Source organism: Aulostomus chinensis, chromosome 22 (genome assembly GCF_037954235.1).
Source record: "Aulostomus chinensis isolate RoL2024-O1b breed Wild chromosome 22, RoL_Achi_v1.0, whole genome shotgun sequence".
Lineage (NCBI taxonomy): Eukaryota > Metazoa > Chordata > Actinopteri > Syngnathiformes > Aulostomidae > Aulostomus > Aulostomus chinensis.
In genome coordinates, this window is record NC_141341.1 from 4316767 (window position 1) to 4335098 (window position 18332).

Genomic DNA, 18332 nt, shown 5'->3' on the forward strand with positions numbered 1-18332 from the left:
TCTACTGAAAGACTCAAAGAAGTGGAAAGAGGCTGAAGGGAGGTGGATGTAGAAGGAGATTTGTGCGCGTGCGTGCGTGTGTGCGTGCGTGTGTGTGTGTGCATGTGTGTGAGTCCATGCTTTGTGCATTCACAGGTCACCCACACACTGCCTCTCCCTGATTGAAACCAGCAGGGTTTCAGCTCTGTTCAGCTCTATCAAGGAGCTCATGCTTTTCTCCTGACTGGAGCAGTAAAAGGGGAAAAGCCATGAAATCTTGACTGCATCAAGCTGAACCAGCACCAGATGTAAAAGATTTAAGCAGAAGAAACAAGTAATTATCTTTAAAATATTTAGAAGGTATACCATGTACCCCTCTGGTCCTGTTCCAGCTCGACCGGCTGTCTATCAATAATGCATCCCGGTTCAACATGACTGATAGATTTCAAAGTAGAGGCGAGGTTTGATTGACAGGTATACACCACACTGCAGTTTGAGGAATTCTGAGCATGAATCTATAGTGGGCGAAGCTTCAATATGTCTTCTACACGCCAAAACTACGGAACAGAGACAGCACTCCACTGCTGCACGGACGCTTCCAAGGTCCCCCATCGTCACTCATGTCGTCATCGTTAGATTTAGCTCTAATTTACTTGTTGTCGACTGGGTGGGCGGACCTACGCTTTCTCAAGTGAACAAGATAACCCGTTACCATGAGAACCTCGAGATAACCGCATCCACCAGAGTCAAGATGATTCTTGTTCGCCCTGTTTTTCCTCTGAGCAGATGAACACTGACATTTAAAAGTTTAAAAACAGGAAAAGATAAAAAATTAAAACCAGCCATGAACACGGGTGTGATGGGTCAAGAACTGAGTCAAGAACAACAACAAAAAAAACGTGTCCAATTAAAAATTCAAAGTAACAGATAAATGAATAGATACATTTTAATTCGCTGCTTTTAAAGGGGCGTTAGCCGCACGGTCGTCCTCAGCTTCTGCAGAAAATATCGCTACAGTACTGCTCCGTTTCATCTGACAAACGCCTCCCCGTTGTCACTTCAGAGCTGTAAGAACAGCAAATACTGGATATCAGTGTCAAATATTAATTCAATGAAGCAGAACACGTGAAGCAGGTACCGGGAATCCTTTCCTCCAGTCCTGACATCACACACGTCCATCATATCTCTACAGACGTTCCTGAGTGGCGCCCACGGGCCTACAAACTCGGGGTGCAGCCCTCAGCTGACACCAACAGGGATACGACGACTTCATCTCATCACAAGAATAAACAATTCCTGTTTTACAGCTGAATCTTTCACAGTGTAGGTACTTTTTCCCCTCCCGCTGCAGTGCATCACGAAACAAATGCCACAGTTGTAATTACACAGTTTGGCCCACTATGTTAAATTGCTTGCTCTAATTTTACATCCAGCATCCAGACCTTACTGGAATTTCTCAGCTGGTGGCATAATGATTATGCCACATTCCACCGCAACAAAGAGGGCAGTCGGGGATGAAAACAAATCATGATCACCACCAATAAATCCGCAACAGAGGCGGCGTTGTCTGTTCTTAGATCCTGCTCCGTTTTAGTTAATCCTTTGTCTCTGGTAACTGTCTTCAAGGACAAAAAATAAAAAAATAAAAAAATGAACCACTGGTGAGTTTTGGCTGAATTCCCAGAAAATAATTTAGTAATGAGAGTGGGTAGGAGTAACCAGGCTTTGTGCAGCCTTCCTTATTCCCCCGCTTTCACCTCTTGAACCCCACTTTTGTTCATTTTCAGTTGAGACTCTTGTTAATTCTCTGAGTGTGTTGTTGTGCTGTATTATATTCCATCAATGTATTTTGTATTTGAGTCCAATTATAGGCCTAATCCTAAGTAGCTGTCATTGATGTACCTACCACACAGACCAGGGAGTTTCCCCAAGTATTAGCAGCATTCATCCTGGGTACAACCGCTACTTAGTGTTGCCTAACATGTGTGGGGAAAAAAAGAAAAGAAAAAGAAAAAGGTGGCTACATTTTACTCGGAGACGTTATTTTGACATTTTTGTTCTTTAGCCATGGCCGTCGAGATGGCAGGGTTGTGGGGGGAGAGGTGTCATGGCTGCCGGTCCGCTCACGCCGGCTGGTGTTGACACTGAACTGCTGACCTTTCAATAATGAGACCCTCTACGTCTTGATCAGGCCACCTTTCTGCACCGAACACACACACGTGCGTGCGCGCGCACGCACACACACACACACACACACACACACACACACACAGACAATTCTCCTCCTGCTGCTGTGGCACACTGTATATTAAAGCATAAGGTGCATTATGCAACACATGCACACACACACACACACAAACGCGCACACACACACAACAACTTGAATCTGAGGTCTGCATGATAAAATATCACCGATCTCTCTTCCATCCGCCATCTTTATCGCAGCTCTCTGGTGGGGGGGTGATGAGGAGGAAGTCTCTCATATCAACTCTCTTAGTAAACTCGTGCGTACGTATTCACACGCAGTCCCGTTGAGCAGGTCGTCCAGGTTAAAACACTGGGGTTTTTTTCCGATTAAAACCAGACAAAAGAGTTGTACAATTCCCATTCTTCTCAAGTCAGCTCAAGGTGAAATATATTTCAAAAGCACATTGTACTTTTTTACAAAGCCCTCCCACATCAGTGTGCTTTAGGGGTGTGGGGAGACGTCATCATCTGTTTCTGAATGTCTACTGCTAGTGGGTGTGGCTTCAGATGGTTCCGGAGCCACATCCCATCTATGGGTGAATTAAATACATAGAACTGGTGACATACAGCTGACCGAATGTCTTCAAAACGATCTCTCAGCCAGGTGAGCGTGCAGTGGGCGGGGCTTAGATGATGCCACTGGTGCAGATTAATGGGAATAAAGTTAATATTGTTCATTCCGTCCAGCTATAATTGTTGTTTTGGTTGGTTTTTGTTCAGACTTAAAACTGTCGTGAAAGACAAATGTGAGTTTGTGGTCAACAAACATCCAAAGCTCCTTTTATTCTGCTGGGAAAAACTTGAGTGGGCCCTCGTAAGAATAAGCAAATGATCCTGTTTGTCAAACAACAGCTGAGGTAGCGTGAAAGCCACGTATAGGAAAGCCTGCATGTGTACAGAGACATGAAAGTGCGATGCCATGTGAAGATAATCAAAACTCAACGAGCTTCCCAAAGTTTTAGAACGTAGAAACAGTGTTCAGACAATGTGTGAGTACAAAAACCAGCTATACAGTACATGCAGTACATTTAACATTGTCCACTCCGATTTCCAGCTCACGAGAAGTACAATGGTAGCAAGGCTATCACACACTTCTGATCGCCGGCCGACTAAAACGAACACCGCATGCTAACGCTTTCTCCTGCCCACTTAGGCTGCAGTTTGTCATTTCCTACATTTCCTACATTTCCCAAAGTGCTTTTCATCAGCCTACACACACACACACACACACACACACACACACACTTTTCATCAGTTGCATTCTCTGTGAGCTAAACACACATAGCATAGAGAGCTAATAGGCGCTTTTCACAGCCATCTTGACAAGCCGGGGTAAACACACGTGTAATTGATCAAATTAATCGTGGAATGGTTCTATTTAGCGTGTCGGAGGCATTCCAATGAGTTGGTGCACACATAACCAGGGCCCTGGGCCCCTTAATTGGAACAGCGCCATAATTAATGCAATTAATTATCCTGCAATGACATGTCAAAATGGCTTCTGTGAAAAGAGGAGATTAGTAGCTGAAGATGAACCAGAGACTGGCTGCAGGAGGAAGAGAAAAAGTTGCTGGGAACAACATGAATTACGGTGCAGTCACATGTAGCTAAGTTGGTTAAGTGGTTATTATTCTAGATATCTTCAGGATATTTATTAGCCGGATGAAGTGATCATTTCATGGTTGGATGCAGACTGACATTGATCATTTATATTTAAATTATAGTTATCAAGCCTCATTATGCGAGCAGGCATCGATCAAGTCATGATCGTGACGACGGCAAGATGCTCCAAAGCTGCCTGACGTGATGAAATATGCCACGATGGCACTACAGCAGCAGTCTGAGGGGTCACCTCCTCTCCACAGCCGCCTCATCATGGGCTGCCAGAAATCACCCTGCTGGAGATGGGATGATTATTTGCCTCTGCTGCTCGATTAATACGAACGCCACAGGGTGCATTTCCTCTGATTTCTCCAGGTCAGACTCGCTCTGAGACACTGAACAGGCTCTAATCACAAACTGCAAATAAACACCGGTGGAAAGGTCACACACAGCACTCTACTTTCTCTCCCTCACCGAGCTGTGAGCTCTGCACCAGTGGCAGTAATCTGTTGGCTGGAAGGTCATCCTGCTGTACCACAGACAGAAAAATAAACTGAAGTTACCACTGCCGGGCACCTCGCGATACCGAGGTGAGATAGAAACCTTCCCCCCTCCTCAAATCTTCTACGTGGAAGACTTGACATCCCCCATCAAGTGCATTAGTGTTTATGTGTGTGTGTTTGTGTATTCCCTGCAGGTCTGTGTGTGTGATAAGCCATAGCCTGCAGGCTCTCTCCTCTGCTCTTATCTTCCTGACAGACATTACCCCGGTGTAGCCATCGCCCAAACACTCACATCAAGGGGACAACGGCCGATCTGTCCGTGATTTCTGTTGCGGTGTTTTCAACCCTCCTCGTATGGTGTGGTCGAATCCAGCTCTGACCATGCAGCTCTTGATGGTTCGACCTATTTTGGAAATTTGATGCCAGACCACAACACCAACATCAAGATCTCTGAGACACTCCCACAACAACAGTCTGTTCGACTGGTCGGAGTCAAACTGGGATGGAGACAGTTGGGTTAATTTTCTCCTCAGTCCGGTTCAGTTTCACGGTGCACAAATTCAAGCAGACAAATTCAGTGGTAGATTTTCTGGGGGGGGAGGGCGTGTACAGAGGAGCAGAGCTAGAAATGTGTTCGTAGAAGTTCGTCTAATTGGTCAGAAATGCAGCGCCGGGGAATCTAAAGTCTTTGGCCCAGATATCCAGCAAATGTGGGATTCCTTAAGAAGTTCACATCCGTCCTCTCCCCGTTGTTGTACATCTGAACAAATGCAGCATGAAGACGGATCACAATCCTCCATGTTTTTTGGTTGGCTTCCTGCAGCGGGATTAGACCAGGGTAGGATTGAGTTCTCACTGAAATCAATCTGCACTCGTATTCGCTTGGAAACAGGCTGAGAGAGCTGATCCTCACTGTCACTGGCAACCACGAACCCACCAGCACTGAGGGGTGGGCTAATATTAGCGATGCACTGAAAAATCTGCTCTTCTACTCCAATAACATAACTGGTATCAGCTCGATGCTGATATTCATATCGTCAATTCGCTCATCGTGAATGATGCTAAACAACAAACACATCGAGTTGGGAAAATCGTAATGATTTGCAACGTTTGAGGGTTTGTTTGTTTTTGTTTTTACGATGCATAAAACATTAATACTGCTGACATCAACATCTGCAAATATAATTATCAAAAAACTCCGATATTGCTTTTCCCCAAACAAGATCCATTGTTTCCTCTGACGAGTCAGACGACAGGTTTGGTAACCTAGCAACAACAAGCACTTGAAGGTGGTGAGGTGGCGGGCGCAGCCAGAACAGCACTAAAACCTCATTTTGGTGGGCGTCCACACTTCTCACATCCACCACTGAGAGCAGGTTTTACGTTTTCCAGCCTCCCGCGCCATCAAATGCTACAGTTCAGTGGCACGAGGCCCAAACGAGGAGAAACCACCGCCGTGTCGAGACGCTGAGAGGAAATGAGATCCGACTGGCAGTCTAAACAGGCGCTCCTTATTCCGAACGCACCGTCCACACAGGATGGTTGAGTCATGGCTTTATGTCTGGAGAGAGGCGGGGCTTGTCAGAAGTCAGCACCGCATTTTGAAGATTTAGTATCCTTTTCTTCCCCGGCACCAGTGTGTCCCCCTCACAGGGGGGCTGAGCATGTATTCTCTTCTTACAGAGGGTTGAAAAATATTGTATTCTTGGTTAAAATGCCGGGGTCCAATCACAGCGGAGGACAAATGCCAACAACACCGACTTCACGGTCTACAGCAGTGCTAAACATCGGCGCTACAGAGGTTCTAACACCGAGAAATCCTTTTGTGTCCATTCCACCCCCCACAGAACAATGGGAGGAGTCACCCATAGAGTCTGCTAGGAAAAAAAAACAAAAAACAACTTGATTGTAGGTGATATCACCTTGTATCAGGGGCGAACTTCATCTAACCAACGGTTCAGTCTTCATTCCAGAGCAAAGACAGAAGGAAGAAGTCTAACTGTACCAGCATGTCGGCCTCCATGAATATCCAGTGTCATTACAAATCAAATCGTCTCATCTGAAAGTGCTCGGAAAAGCATCAGGCAGGTTTCCAGCTAGAAAAAAAGAAAAAGAAGATCACTTCGGTGCACGCAGGTTGTGAAGATGAGTGCTAAAACAGACCAAACCCCTCAAAAACCTCTGAATCATCTTCCAAAATCGATCAGATTTATCGACCTATCTTTGTAGGCTCCATCTTTATCTCTGTTTTATTGGTTTGCTTTATTTTGCTTCACATTGTGCGGTTTGGTACATTATTGCATTTCATTTCATCTTCTTTTATTAATTTATGCTTTATGAGGCACTTTGTATCTGCCACGGTCAAGAACCCAATATTAATCTTGGTTTTCAATCTATTAGGCGCAAACACCATGATCCTACGGGACATCGCATACATTGAATTTTATTCAAATAGAATGCAACGACTCCTCGACCCATCTGTGTCTATCTGCATATTGTACGTGTGTTCCATTACGCCTACGCCAAGGTTAGCCTGAGGTTCACGTCCCACAGAGTTAGTGCCAGAGATTTCCCCCCATGGCTAGATCATCTGATTATCTTACACACAAAGCTGCATGGTCCAATTTGTGTGTGTGTGTGCGTGTGCGCGTGTGCGCGTGTACGTGCGTGCGTGTTACACTGCAAAGCGAGTGTTCGTGGACAGATATCTGGCTTGCTGAAGGGAATGCGGGGAAGTGCTTCTCCGCTGGTTCCCTCAGATGTGACTTTGTGTCTGTGTGTGTGTGTGTGTGTTTGAATGGCACCAGTAGCCCCCAGCCCCGTGCCAGCTGGACTCCCCATGAAAGGATTGAATGTAGGAGGGGTGGAGCGAGGGCGGAGGGGTAGAGGACAGAGGGGGGGGGGGTCACACCTCCTGCCAGCGCGGCCTCTCAAATGGGACGTCATCTACTTTTTAGAGGACTTTCCTGTGGCTGTGCGCCGGCTGTTCGTGCCTCTCCATCACCATCAGCTTTGTCCACTCTCCTTTATCGCAGCGTCCGGCCATTCAGCGAATCTCCCTGTCGTCTCTCTGATGCCCATCCCTGCTCATATCCACTCCCATCCTCCACTCCAATCCCTTTCTTTCTGCCAACATCCCCTCTGTCTCCCTCAGCACAGATCCAGCTGGCACCATGGCAACTAAGCAAGCCATGCATATTGACATCATGTGCTTGATAACAGTTGGGGGTTCAGGTTGTGTGCGGTGTGTATTTGTACTTTGTGTGTGTGCGTGTGTGTGTGCGCAGTGGTTTTACTCTTGTCAGCAAAACATCCTGACTTACAGCAAAGTTTACTCTGGAGAGATGGAGGTGTATCATCAAAGAGCGGCCTGTGTGTGTTTATCTGGTCTGAGTGCTGAAAATGCCTCCGAGTACCATCCTGACTCATCCTTCTCCCCCTCTTCTACGTCTTCATTCACCAATTTCTTCCCTTCATCATCCTCGTCCTCTAAGTCGTGGCCCCCGGTGGAGGCTGGGAGCGAGTCGTGACACGTGACGGCTGCTCGACGGCAGCATAAAAAACAAAACAAAACAAGCCAGACAGCAGAGCCAGCGCTTTCATCTACCATTTAACAGAACAGAGAAGAGCCGTTAACGGTTCTCAGCAGGGAAATTCACAGGGTGTCCTGGGCCCCTGCACACAAAGTGCCGGGTATTAACTGTTACATGACCGTGAGCCCAGCTTGTGCATCACATGCTGAGACACCGGAACTGGCATGTGTCACTATAGATAGCAGCCAGCGGTTTCCTCTGTGTTTCTTCTGCAGCGTAGGCAAACGACCTTCGTGATCCAGAAATATGGATTTACAGAAGGCGGATCGTGAGACACCAGGCCACGGCCGCGTCAGGACTCCGGCTTCAGATGACACTCCCGAGCTAAATGCCCCAAAATAGACCAAATCAACTGCAGTCGTGACTAATCAAATTCTGAATCTGTGCTTCTTTTGTGTCAATGTGGTGTTCTTCAACAAAGGAAACGTTTTACCAGTTTAACTTTGGCAGAAAATAACTGCATTGTTATTTAATATTGGGGACAGACTTAATCCGAGGAGCCAACCAAGGACGGTTTCCTTAAAAACCAAGACCTTCCTGATATTTCTGACGCCAGTTGGCCAATCACAAACCAGTCGTTGCTCAGTGACATCACTTGGAAAATAACAAACAGGAAGTCATGGATAGGAGCGTGCATTACCCTTAACGGGGGCTGAAATAAATTATGAAACTCCTGCTTTAGATGTGGCAAAGACATTGCTGAAGGAGTATCTGTGAGAGGGAAAAATAAGAAAGAAAGAAAAGCTCAAGTGGTGTGTGAATGAAATGTGCTCATGACCTAAAAACAACGAGACAAAGCAGTTCATAACATCACAAAGCTGTTGAAATTCTTCCAGTTCAAGAGCAACATAAATAAAGAGCAGATCTGCCCACTGGGAACCCTGGACGTCTTTGTATTCACTAGATAACTTCAGCTCCAGCGTGGATTTACTAGCGTAAACCTCCTCTTGTTCCAGTCCTCTACTGTAAGCTATCAACAGGTGTTCGCACAGGACAAGACGATCCAGGCAGGCTGGCAAAGGAAACCCTGGACATTATCAATATCGCGTGGGCCGACGTGTCAAGACATCTCTTACTCATCAGGAGCTCAAGGACACTCGGACGTGGTCACCGGGAGCAACGAGGTTCGAACCAGCGACCCTTTGGCTGCTAGACGGCCACTCTGCTGTATCTCCTAGCCGGGCCTTGAACATCATACATCAACGAGCGAGTGTTACAGACAAAACCAACAGAAGTCTCTCCGTAGCTGCTGGTGTAGCTTGGTCGCGTGTCCGTTGAATTCATGTGGTGTGTATTGAATGACAGAAACGTTAATTCACTGTATTAACTGGGACAGAAGGTTCCTGATTCATCAGTACTGGGTGTTAACTGGTTTAACAGCTGCTGTGTCAGCCACTAACCTACTACTGACTGACTCATTCAGCCATATGCGATCGCTTTTTTAAAAAATGTTCAAGCAATCTGCAAGATTCAGTCGTGTGTTTGTGACTCACTCGCGGTAGCAGACTGGCCATCTGGAGGACTGGGAGGTTTCCTGGCTTCAGAATCAGGTCAGTGCAGATTGAAAGAAAAAAAAAGGGGGGGGGGGTTTAGATGTACTGAAGGTGAGCCTACTGGCTCAGACACTGACCTCCTTCTCAATGATTTGATTAAGGTGTTGAAATGCTTATTGTACAACCCTGTTAGCACGCTAAATGCTACATCAGAGTTTCCCTCCGGCATCTGACCTGGAACACTCTCCGTCTCTTTGGGCACAGCGAGTATTTCACATCATGCTTACAACTCATCATGCAAAATACTGCGTTTTCAGAGCGTAACACTCATTGGAAGCTATGCAGTACGTGGCACACAATGCTGCCAAGACTCCAGTAGGACCGCGGTTAAGGTGTAAACATGTTTATATCACACTTCAACAATGCCACTAAGACCTTAGGGTCATCAGGAAAATGCTGTTTACCCAACACTCTCCTCTACTGCACCACAATATTCTCCATATTCACACTATAAATGTCAGGGAAGCTGATATATTTGGAAAAGCATGAACAGGCGGACAAATACCGCATCAGTTACCGGGCTACAAGCAGGAGTTTGAGCGTTTCTCAGGAGCACAGAGTTGAAGCGTTATTAGATAAACAATCAGGCAGCGCTGACGGATAGAAGATGACGGACGTCTTCAGTTCCTCCACACACACACACACACACACACACACACACACACACACACACACACACACACACACACACACACTCCTTATTTCACTCCGGGACTGATAACAGGTGCAGTTCATCACATTCCTTCTACTACCAGCAATACACGCAGTACCAGCTGGCATCTTTGGCCCTTTAATGCAGTATTTGTATGATGTCATGGTGTAGCTTGTGCTCTTTGTACAATATTCAGGTTTTTCTAACTGGAACAGATATTCAATAGACCACCAACTCGCATAGCATCTGCATTTGGAATCATTGGTACCATTTGTCCTTGGGTGGACTAAATATCTCACCCTCTGGCGTTGTGACTTCAGTTTGGAGGTGCAGCTTGTGGCTTCCTTGAAATAAATGATGACAATTAAATTATCTGGCAACCAAATACGTACGCTGGAAGTGGAAAGAGTACCCCTTCGTGATACTTTGAGTCTCTCACAATGCTCCATTTCCAGCAAAGAACAGTGGCAGCTTAGCCGTTTCTGAACCTCCCACACATCCCTCCCAACACACCGCCTGGCAACACAGCATCTTTGTTCTTGGAGGAGACAATTCAAATCTCCAGCTCCGATTTCCCACGGATTTTCTAAATGTGGCTTTTCTCTCTCTTGTCTTTTGGCAAAAGAGCACAGTCGGTTTTTGTTTTCTATGAAGCTCAACATGGTGATTACTCAATGTAATTCCACACCCAAAAAACAACAACAACAACAACAAACAAACAAACCAAAAAAACAACAACAACAAAAAATTGAATTTTGACCGGTCGAGCAGGCAGTGTGGAGAGCAGCACAAGTGTGGGAACACACAGGGTGAGGAACAAGACATAGCTTTTAAGGCCTGTCTGCTGGTGTGTAGTGAAGCATTTCGGTATTCTGACATGTTCTTGGGGTTTTTGTGTGCTTGTGAGTGCAGAGGTATGTGTGTCAGATCAATGTGTGAAAGCGTCAGAGGGCAGAGGAGGGAGAAAAAAAGAAGAGAAAAGAACAGACCCGACACCGAGGTAAAAGCAACCAGACTATCAAAGTCAACACCCAGGAGAAAGATGGCATGCAACCCACCGTACTCTCACCAGCAAGAAATTCACAGAGAATCGAGGAAATAAAAATCAAAGGGGGGGGGGGGGGCACATTTGCTTAGGAGGTGTTAGTTGAACAGAAGCAAACAGGTAACAAAGGAAAGAAATATAGTCTCGGCAAACTGGCTCACACCAACTTGAACCCCTTGGAAGAATTTCTGCAACAGTCCCAACCGACATTTGTCGCGTTCACCGCAGGGCCACAAAGCTCTAACGAGGGCCTTCTCACAGACTCATAAACCACAATTCACTTTTAATTTATGTCCAGCAGCGCTACGCTTTCTTGGTCGCACTGCGGCCACACAGACTCCAGATTCAAGAGAGTGGTTTCGATCTGAAGTTATAAGCATTTGGAGTTGGCTCTTGTCCTGCAATTTAGCCCTGCTGTGGGGAAAAGGGTCAATCAAAAGCCTCCGCCGCGCCTCGCTGGAAGCTGGCCGGCACGCAGGAAAACACGGCCGGGAAAAAAAAAAGAAAAAAGAAAAAAGGGAGTCTATTGTGAGGATTGAGAGGGGCCAGCATCCCTGCAGATCTCAGATCAGCCTTGATCCCAGCATGTGTGTGCGTGTGTGTTTATGTGAGTGTGTGCGTGTCCGTGTATGTGTGAGAGAGTGAGGGAGAGAGATTTGTGTTTTTGTGCATGCATGTGTGCAAGTGTATGTTTGAGGAGGTGCAAGCGTGCGTCTGTCAAAATAACGTGTGGAGTCGAATCAGGAAACGAGTGAAAGTCAAATTGTTTGTGTGTGTGTGTGTGTGTGTGTGTGTGTGTGTGTGTGTGTGTGTGTGTGTGTAGGCAGTAATCACATGCAGTGCTGTTTGAGAAAATTGCCCTGTTGTGTTTGATGGGATATTGTGGTGTCACTTGTGTGTGTTCATCGTGTTTGCAGGTAAATATTCATCCATCACTGCTGCTCCCTCCATCCACTTGTGCACAGCATGTGTGTGTGTGCGTGTGTGTGTGTGTGTGTGTGTGTGTGTGTGTGCGCGCGCGCGCGTTCTCTGCTGACGGACTCACCGATGACGATGGTGGTGATCTGGTGCTTGCTGGCGCCGTGCTTGTTTCTGACCTCGCAGATGAAGGTGGTGTTGACGGTGTCGTCCACTTTTCTCACTGTCAGCTTGTCGTTTTCCACCACCACTGTGTCTGGCAAAGAACCCGACGCCCTGAAGAGACGAGAGACAGAGAGAATATAAAGAAGGACGAAAGATATATAAGGTGGTGACGGGGGGGACAATGGGCAGCACTGAAAAGGACAACATAAAAGAAATGTGTGAGGCGATCAAAGGACTGAGAGAGAAAAACTAATAAAAGAAATGAAAGCTACCAGTAGAGTATAGAAATGCCCCCCCCCTACAGAGTTAACGAGAGTAGGACAGATAACAAACACACACGCACGCGCACACACACACACACACACACACACACAAGGAGACAGTGACCATCATCTTTGAAGTTCATCCTCCAGTCCCACTGGACATTTGTGGCAAGTCTGAAGACACTCAAGACCTTGCTGGGAACATAGCTATCATGTGAGGTGACCTTTGACCTTTGACCGTCTTCACATCCCAGAGAATATATTGGGTCCAAATGTGAAAATAATTCCCTCAAAGTTGTTCGCGAGACGTCCTGTTACCAGGGACGGGAGGGACGGATGGACATGAAGGAACTGGACTTGAATGTCAAGGTATTTGGTTAATTTAGGTCAGGAGAATTGAAATCAAAACGACAAATAATTGCGAGAGACAGAGAAGAAAGCGACATGAGGATGAAGGGAGGAACACTGGGAGAGCTGTGTCGGGAGAAAGGAGAGGAAAGTTTGTGATATTCAAAGACGGCGTTCATGGAAGGAAAAAAAAAAAAATCACAGACGTGAGCAGCCGCTCCGTCTCCTGCTTGGTATTCATCACGACCGCTGCACACATACAGCTCAGCACGCCATCTGTCCATCAGGATGAAATGTTTTATCAAAATACTGCGAAGATATCACCGTTAAAGATGAATCATTGCTGCCTCTGTCGTGATCACAGCGGTAATTAGAAACCCTGGCAGTGAGAGGAGGCGTGTCGACAGCACAGACGGACACGGAGTCTTACGCGGTCCAGGTGATGGTGGTGGGCGCGGGGTTAGCGTTGGCCGTGCAGACCAGCGCGGCGTCCAAACGGCCAACGTACCAGTTGTGGTCGTATCCTTCAATGGACACAGATGGAGGGTCTGCAAAAGAGAGAGAGAGAGAGAGAGAGAGAGAGATTCACATCCTCCTCCTCCTCCCACCGTTCGCTGGTTTCATGTCATGTCAGCAAAACAAGTGGTGTCTCAACTGGTCCACGTTAGTGAGTAAAAACCTTCATCAGTCGCCGCCTGGAGCAACTGGGTGGACCAATCAGGGCGATAATGAAGGCGGCTTCGCCTGTTTAAAAGCTCCATGGGTAAACTAAAGTCTGACATCACCTGTTCTGAGTCCCTGCACGCGTCCTCCTCTGACAGTCCTGAGACCCTCCTGAGACGTTTCGCATGCTAACTGGGTGATTCCATGTCTTTCTCCTTCCGCTTCCCGTAGTTTTGTACCACTGTCAACAACTTCGATATTCCCTCGGTGTTTGTTTGTTTGTTTCTTGATCCACGAGCTGCGATTTTGCACGATTGATTCAAAGACTTCGGTTGCTGCAGGAGGCTAAATTCATCGCGAATATCAATTTTGGCAGTGATGACTTTTTAATCAAATATTTCAACTCAAACAACTGGATTTTATTTATTTCTTTAAATAAATTCATATATACCAGGGAAAGGTCAGGGACATGAGGGATTTTTCTTTTGTTTCCCCCCTATAATTAACCAAAAATTAACCAGTTATTTGTCCAAGATGAAAACATCAAGTCGGTATTTAATTACATGGCATGATATCTTATGTGTAAATGTTTAATATTCCAGTGTGTAACAGCCATTCATCGCGATCCACACGTAATGTCTTACATTTACCAGTTGTTACCTTCGCCCAGAGGATCATGTGATCAGTTTGACTACGAAGCCGACCCAGCCGAGGGGTGCAGACCGGATCAGGGAAGAACCCATTAAAACCGGTGGCGGATCTCTCCTGAAATAAAAATGACATTTTTCGACTCTGGGTTTGGCTGAGGTGGCCTCGGTGAGGCAGGAGCCCGCGAGTAGAGTGTGTGGGTGGATTATTCATTTTCACTGCACTGTGATAGACCCGCATTCATGAAGGATTCGGTTATGGTGTAAAAATATATGTACATATATATATATATATATATATGTATATATATATATACATATATTCATCGTCTCGTGTGCTGATCAGAGTTGTAATTAAAGGTCGGGGCAGGCGGCAGGAGATATTTTGTCAGACTCTTGAGGTTGAGAATAGTTGAGTTTGACACTTTGTAGAAAACCGGATGACATCAATCTGTCATCCCTCTCAGCCATTTGGAGGCTTTTATTAATCTGGCTGGGCATGTCGCACCACGCTGCTCCAGCGAAACAAAGCCTTTATATCAGGACAAGTGTCAGCCAGCACTCGTGAGTGTGTGTGAGTGTGTGAGTGTGTGTGAGACACTCCAAATGTCAGAAAGACAGTAGGACTCCGTGCTACCTTAAATAACCTCCCCTATAAAAATCATGGCAGACTGACTTATTCTTCTACTGGAATGATGAGGAAGTTCACGTCACTCTTGTAAGACTCTGGTGTTAAAGTGACGAGCAACCAAAGCGGCGTGAGTGGGAGGTTAAAGGCAGAGGAGAAAAGCGCAGCGGCTCCCTTCCCCCCTCTCCCCTCTCGTGTGAAGAAAAAAAAGACAGAGGAGAAAGAGATAGCGAAGGAAAGATGAAGCGAGAGAAAGAGACGAGTATGGGGACGGCGTGTTAAACCAGAGAGCAGCAGGACAGGGAGTTAGAATGTGTGTGTGTGTGTGTGTGTGTGTGTGTGTGTGTGTGTGTGTGTGTGTTCATCCCAGAGAGTGTTGACCTATAAAAGCTGATCTGAGTCATACAGCAGACAGGATACATGATCCCTCACACCACAAACCAACAGTGAGTAACAGTGTGTGTGTGTGTGTGTGTGTTCTTGCACTTCTACCATTGTGAGGATCAGTTCAGCTAACACTTAACGGGTGAAGAGTGACATCATAATCACCCGTCCGCCACCCCTCCCACCTGCGACAGGTGTTATCGGTGCGTATGGCGCCATCCTGGGTGGCTTCCCTCATCGTTACGAGTGATGTCATGAGCAGAGGAGCTGATCGGGACCCTGAGCAGCAAATGTGTGTTTTGCATTTCTGATTATATTTGAGCTCCTGATGATAAAACCCTTGTCTGGCAGTCATTAATCCTGATTAACCAGCCTGTATTTTGATAGACAGCCAGGAACCATCAAGTCTCACACACAGATTAAGGGTGATCCAGGCCTTTAATGTAAAGCACGGCGCTGAGGTTGTTTTTTTTTTTTTTCTCTCTTTTCATTAATTAAACACGGCTCTAAGAAAGTGGCTCGACAGAGAGACGCGCAACTCGGAGAAGCCACAGTTGGGACTTGTGGTTTTTTTTTGTTACTCCACAAAGCAGCCTTTAGCGTCAACGTTCTCCTGATTGAGGAGGAACGTCTCCGCTGACCAGCCAGGGAACCTGATCCAGTTCAGCTTTGTGACAAACCTCACGCACAAGAGACGCTTCGCCTGCATCTCCGGCCACTGTAAGCTAGCCTACCGTGGGTTTGTCACGAAGTTCCGGCTCGGTGCTAACAGACAGCAAACGCCAGCTCTCACTTTTCATTTTTCTCTTCCCACTTCAGGTCCCTGCGTCGATGCCTGCACAGTTCAGCACAAACTCACTTCAAGCACCTGAACAGCTCAGCGCCGAGTTTTATGCACAGTCAGCTCAAATTACACAGCAGAGGAGGGGGGAAATAGAAGCAGCCGAGTGCCGAAAAATGAAAATTACTGCCTAACGTTACAAGAGTTTTGTGACACTGCATTCAATTACAGTCATAATGAGACAAAGATGATCCTACACTGCTGTTGGCGAAACAAACGCCACTGGAAACTTGGCAGCAAACGTGGATGGAAGCCATTAGTTTCACTTATCGGTTGGACCATCCTGCAGTTGTGAAGACCTTCTGATTTATTCAGATTCTCTCAAGTTGAAAGCATCCGTCCCTGCAACTACAGCAGGTAGACGGCGGTTGGGTTGATTGATTGGTTGATTGATTGATTGATTGATTGACTGACTGATTAATTTTGTTTGTTTGCGAGTTTGTTTGAAGCGTCTCAGCCTTGTTTGTGTTCATTCATGTGCGTTTACACACACACTGGGCAAACACTGTGTACTTAAATGCCAGGCAAGATAATTTGGCAGCTGTGTGTGTGTGTGTGTGTGTGTGTGTGTGTGTGTGTGTGTGGCTGGTGGATTGGTGTTCACACACCAGTGGTATTGCCACTCTTTATCACTTGCCACAGATTGACAGGCAGTTGTCAGTGCGAGTGTGAACGCTGGCAGACTTTTTTTTTTTTTTTTAGAAAAAAAGAGGCTGAACAAAGACAATCTGCGCCGTCGTTGCGGCAAACAGCGGGGCGAGGTCACGTAGTCGAGACGGCGCTGTCAGCACGCCTAAGTCTCAGGAAAGCTACACTGAACCTCACGCGTAATATTTTAATCCCGTGTAAATTAGAGTAAAATGTAAAGGATTAAATTAGCATGTGTGTGTGTGTGTGTGTGTGTGTGTGTGTGTGTGTGTGTCTGTGCATGTAAGAGAGATTTAAGACAATTTCAGGCTCACAAACCAGATTAGTTTGCAATTAAAGGCAAAAACTGCCTCCTACACTGGTGACACAGTGGTTTCTTTGGTCAGTAGTTAGGTTTAGGGAAGCAGAGCTGGTAAGTCTCAGGAAAATTAATGCAAGTATGTGAAAACCCCCAAAAGAGGCTTGAGGAACCGTGCTTGTGCGTGCGCTTGTGTACCAATCGTTGTCAGGATTTGCCTTTCAAGCCATCGTAGTGGGGATATTTTGGCCGGTTCTCCACTTCGGAGAAAAATGGAACAGATAGTTTGAGGAGTACGACTTGTTATTATGTCCTTTTGCCTCAGGTAGGGTGAGGGTTTGGCTCCAGTAGGTTACACAGCTGTGTGTGTGTGTGTGTGTGTGTGTGTGCGTGCATGTGTGTGTGCGTGCGTGCGTGCGTCTCTGGAAACGTAACTGCAGGTTCGCACCTGGTGGCACAGACCGCTGTGACCGCTACACGCCGCAGCATTAAGTTTCATCTCATTTTGATAATTTGAAGGTCATAAAGAACCTCGCCACGTAGGCGCGGAAGCCCCTCACTTTCTTTGGAGGTGTAGGAGCAAGGCAGTCCGCCGCGGAGGAATTAATGACGTTTGCCTTTAGCTTTGAGGTCAAGATTGTCCATTAATCGCTGACATTATCTTGATTATTTATTAATTACAGAGTCCTGGAGGAGGCATTTGTGATAGAACCCAACAACGAAGCAGGGGAAAGTGTTGGAGAAACCAGAGCCCGACGTCCAGAGGATAATCGGAAAAAAGAAAGAAAAAGAAGATTCCAGCAACAAAAATAAACCGTAGCTGCAGGTTAGAATGTAAAGATGAAACCTCCGGGGGGATCAATGATGCGACTGAATGCATCTGTAACATGAGCCGACAGCTGGATTGACTGAACGTGGATCAGAAAGAGAAATAAAATACGGAGCCAACTCGCCAAGGCTCTGGTTCTACGTGTGTGACGGCAGGGTCGGGTGGGTGGTTGGGGGGGAGGGGGGTGATTTTTTTTGTCTCCCCGGTAAGAAAAAAAAAAAAAAAAAAAAAGACCAAAATGCCTGCCCCTTTGTCAACCTTCCAGCATCCCTATGTAGCCTCTGGTAGCAGAAGCAGAGCGCTTGTTTACTCGCAGGCTAGCGCGGGCTGCCTGTCTCATTGATCCCTTATCTGACTGAGGCGTGTGCTCGTTAGAATCTATGGCCTAACACTGCTGGGCATTGATAAATCCATGAAAACATCCGTGATGCAAAGCAGCAAACACTTTGTTGCACCTTCTTCCAGCAAAAACCTGTCTGTCCATTTCCTGTTTGCAGGATTCGTCATATTCCCTACACTACGACAA

At 46.5% G+C, this 18332-nt stretch overlaps 1 protein-coding gene across 3 annotated transcripts in view; it reads right to left on the bottom strand.

Moving 5' to 3' along the window:
• The window catches only part of pvrl2l (PVR cell adhesion molecule related 2 like), a 302926-nt gene that overhangs the window by 135913 nt on the left and 148681 nt on the right, over positions 1–18332 (bottom strand). For all 3 annotated transcript variants that reach the window (XM_086193277.1, XM_086193275.1, XM_086193276.1), the window contains exons 5-6: positions 13299–13416; positions 12220–12368 (exon numbers count right to left, since the gene is read on the bottom strand). In XM_086193277.1, coding sequence (XP_086049403.1) covers positions 12220–12368; positions 13299–13416 — 267 coding nt within the window. The remainder of the gene's footprint in view (positions 1–12219; positions 12369–13298; positions 13417–18332) is intronic.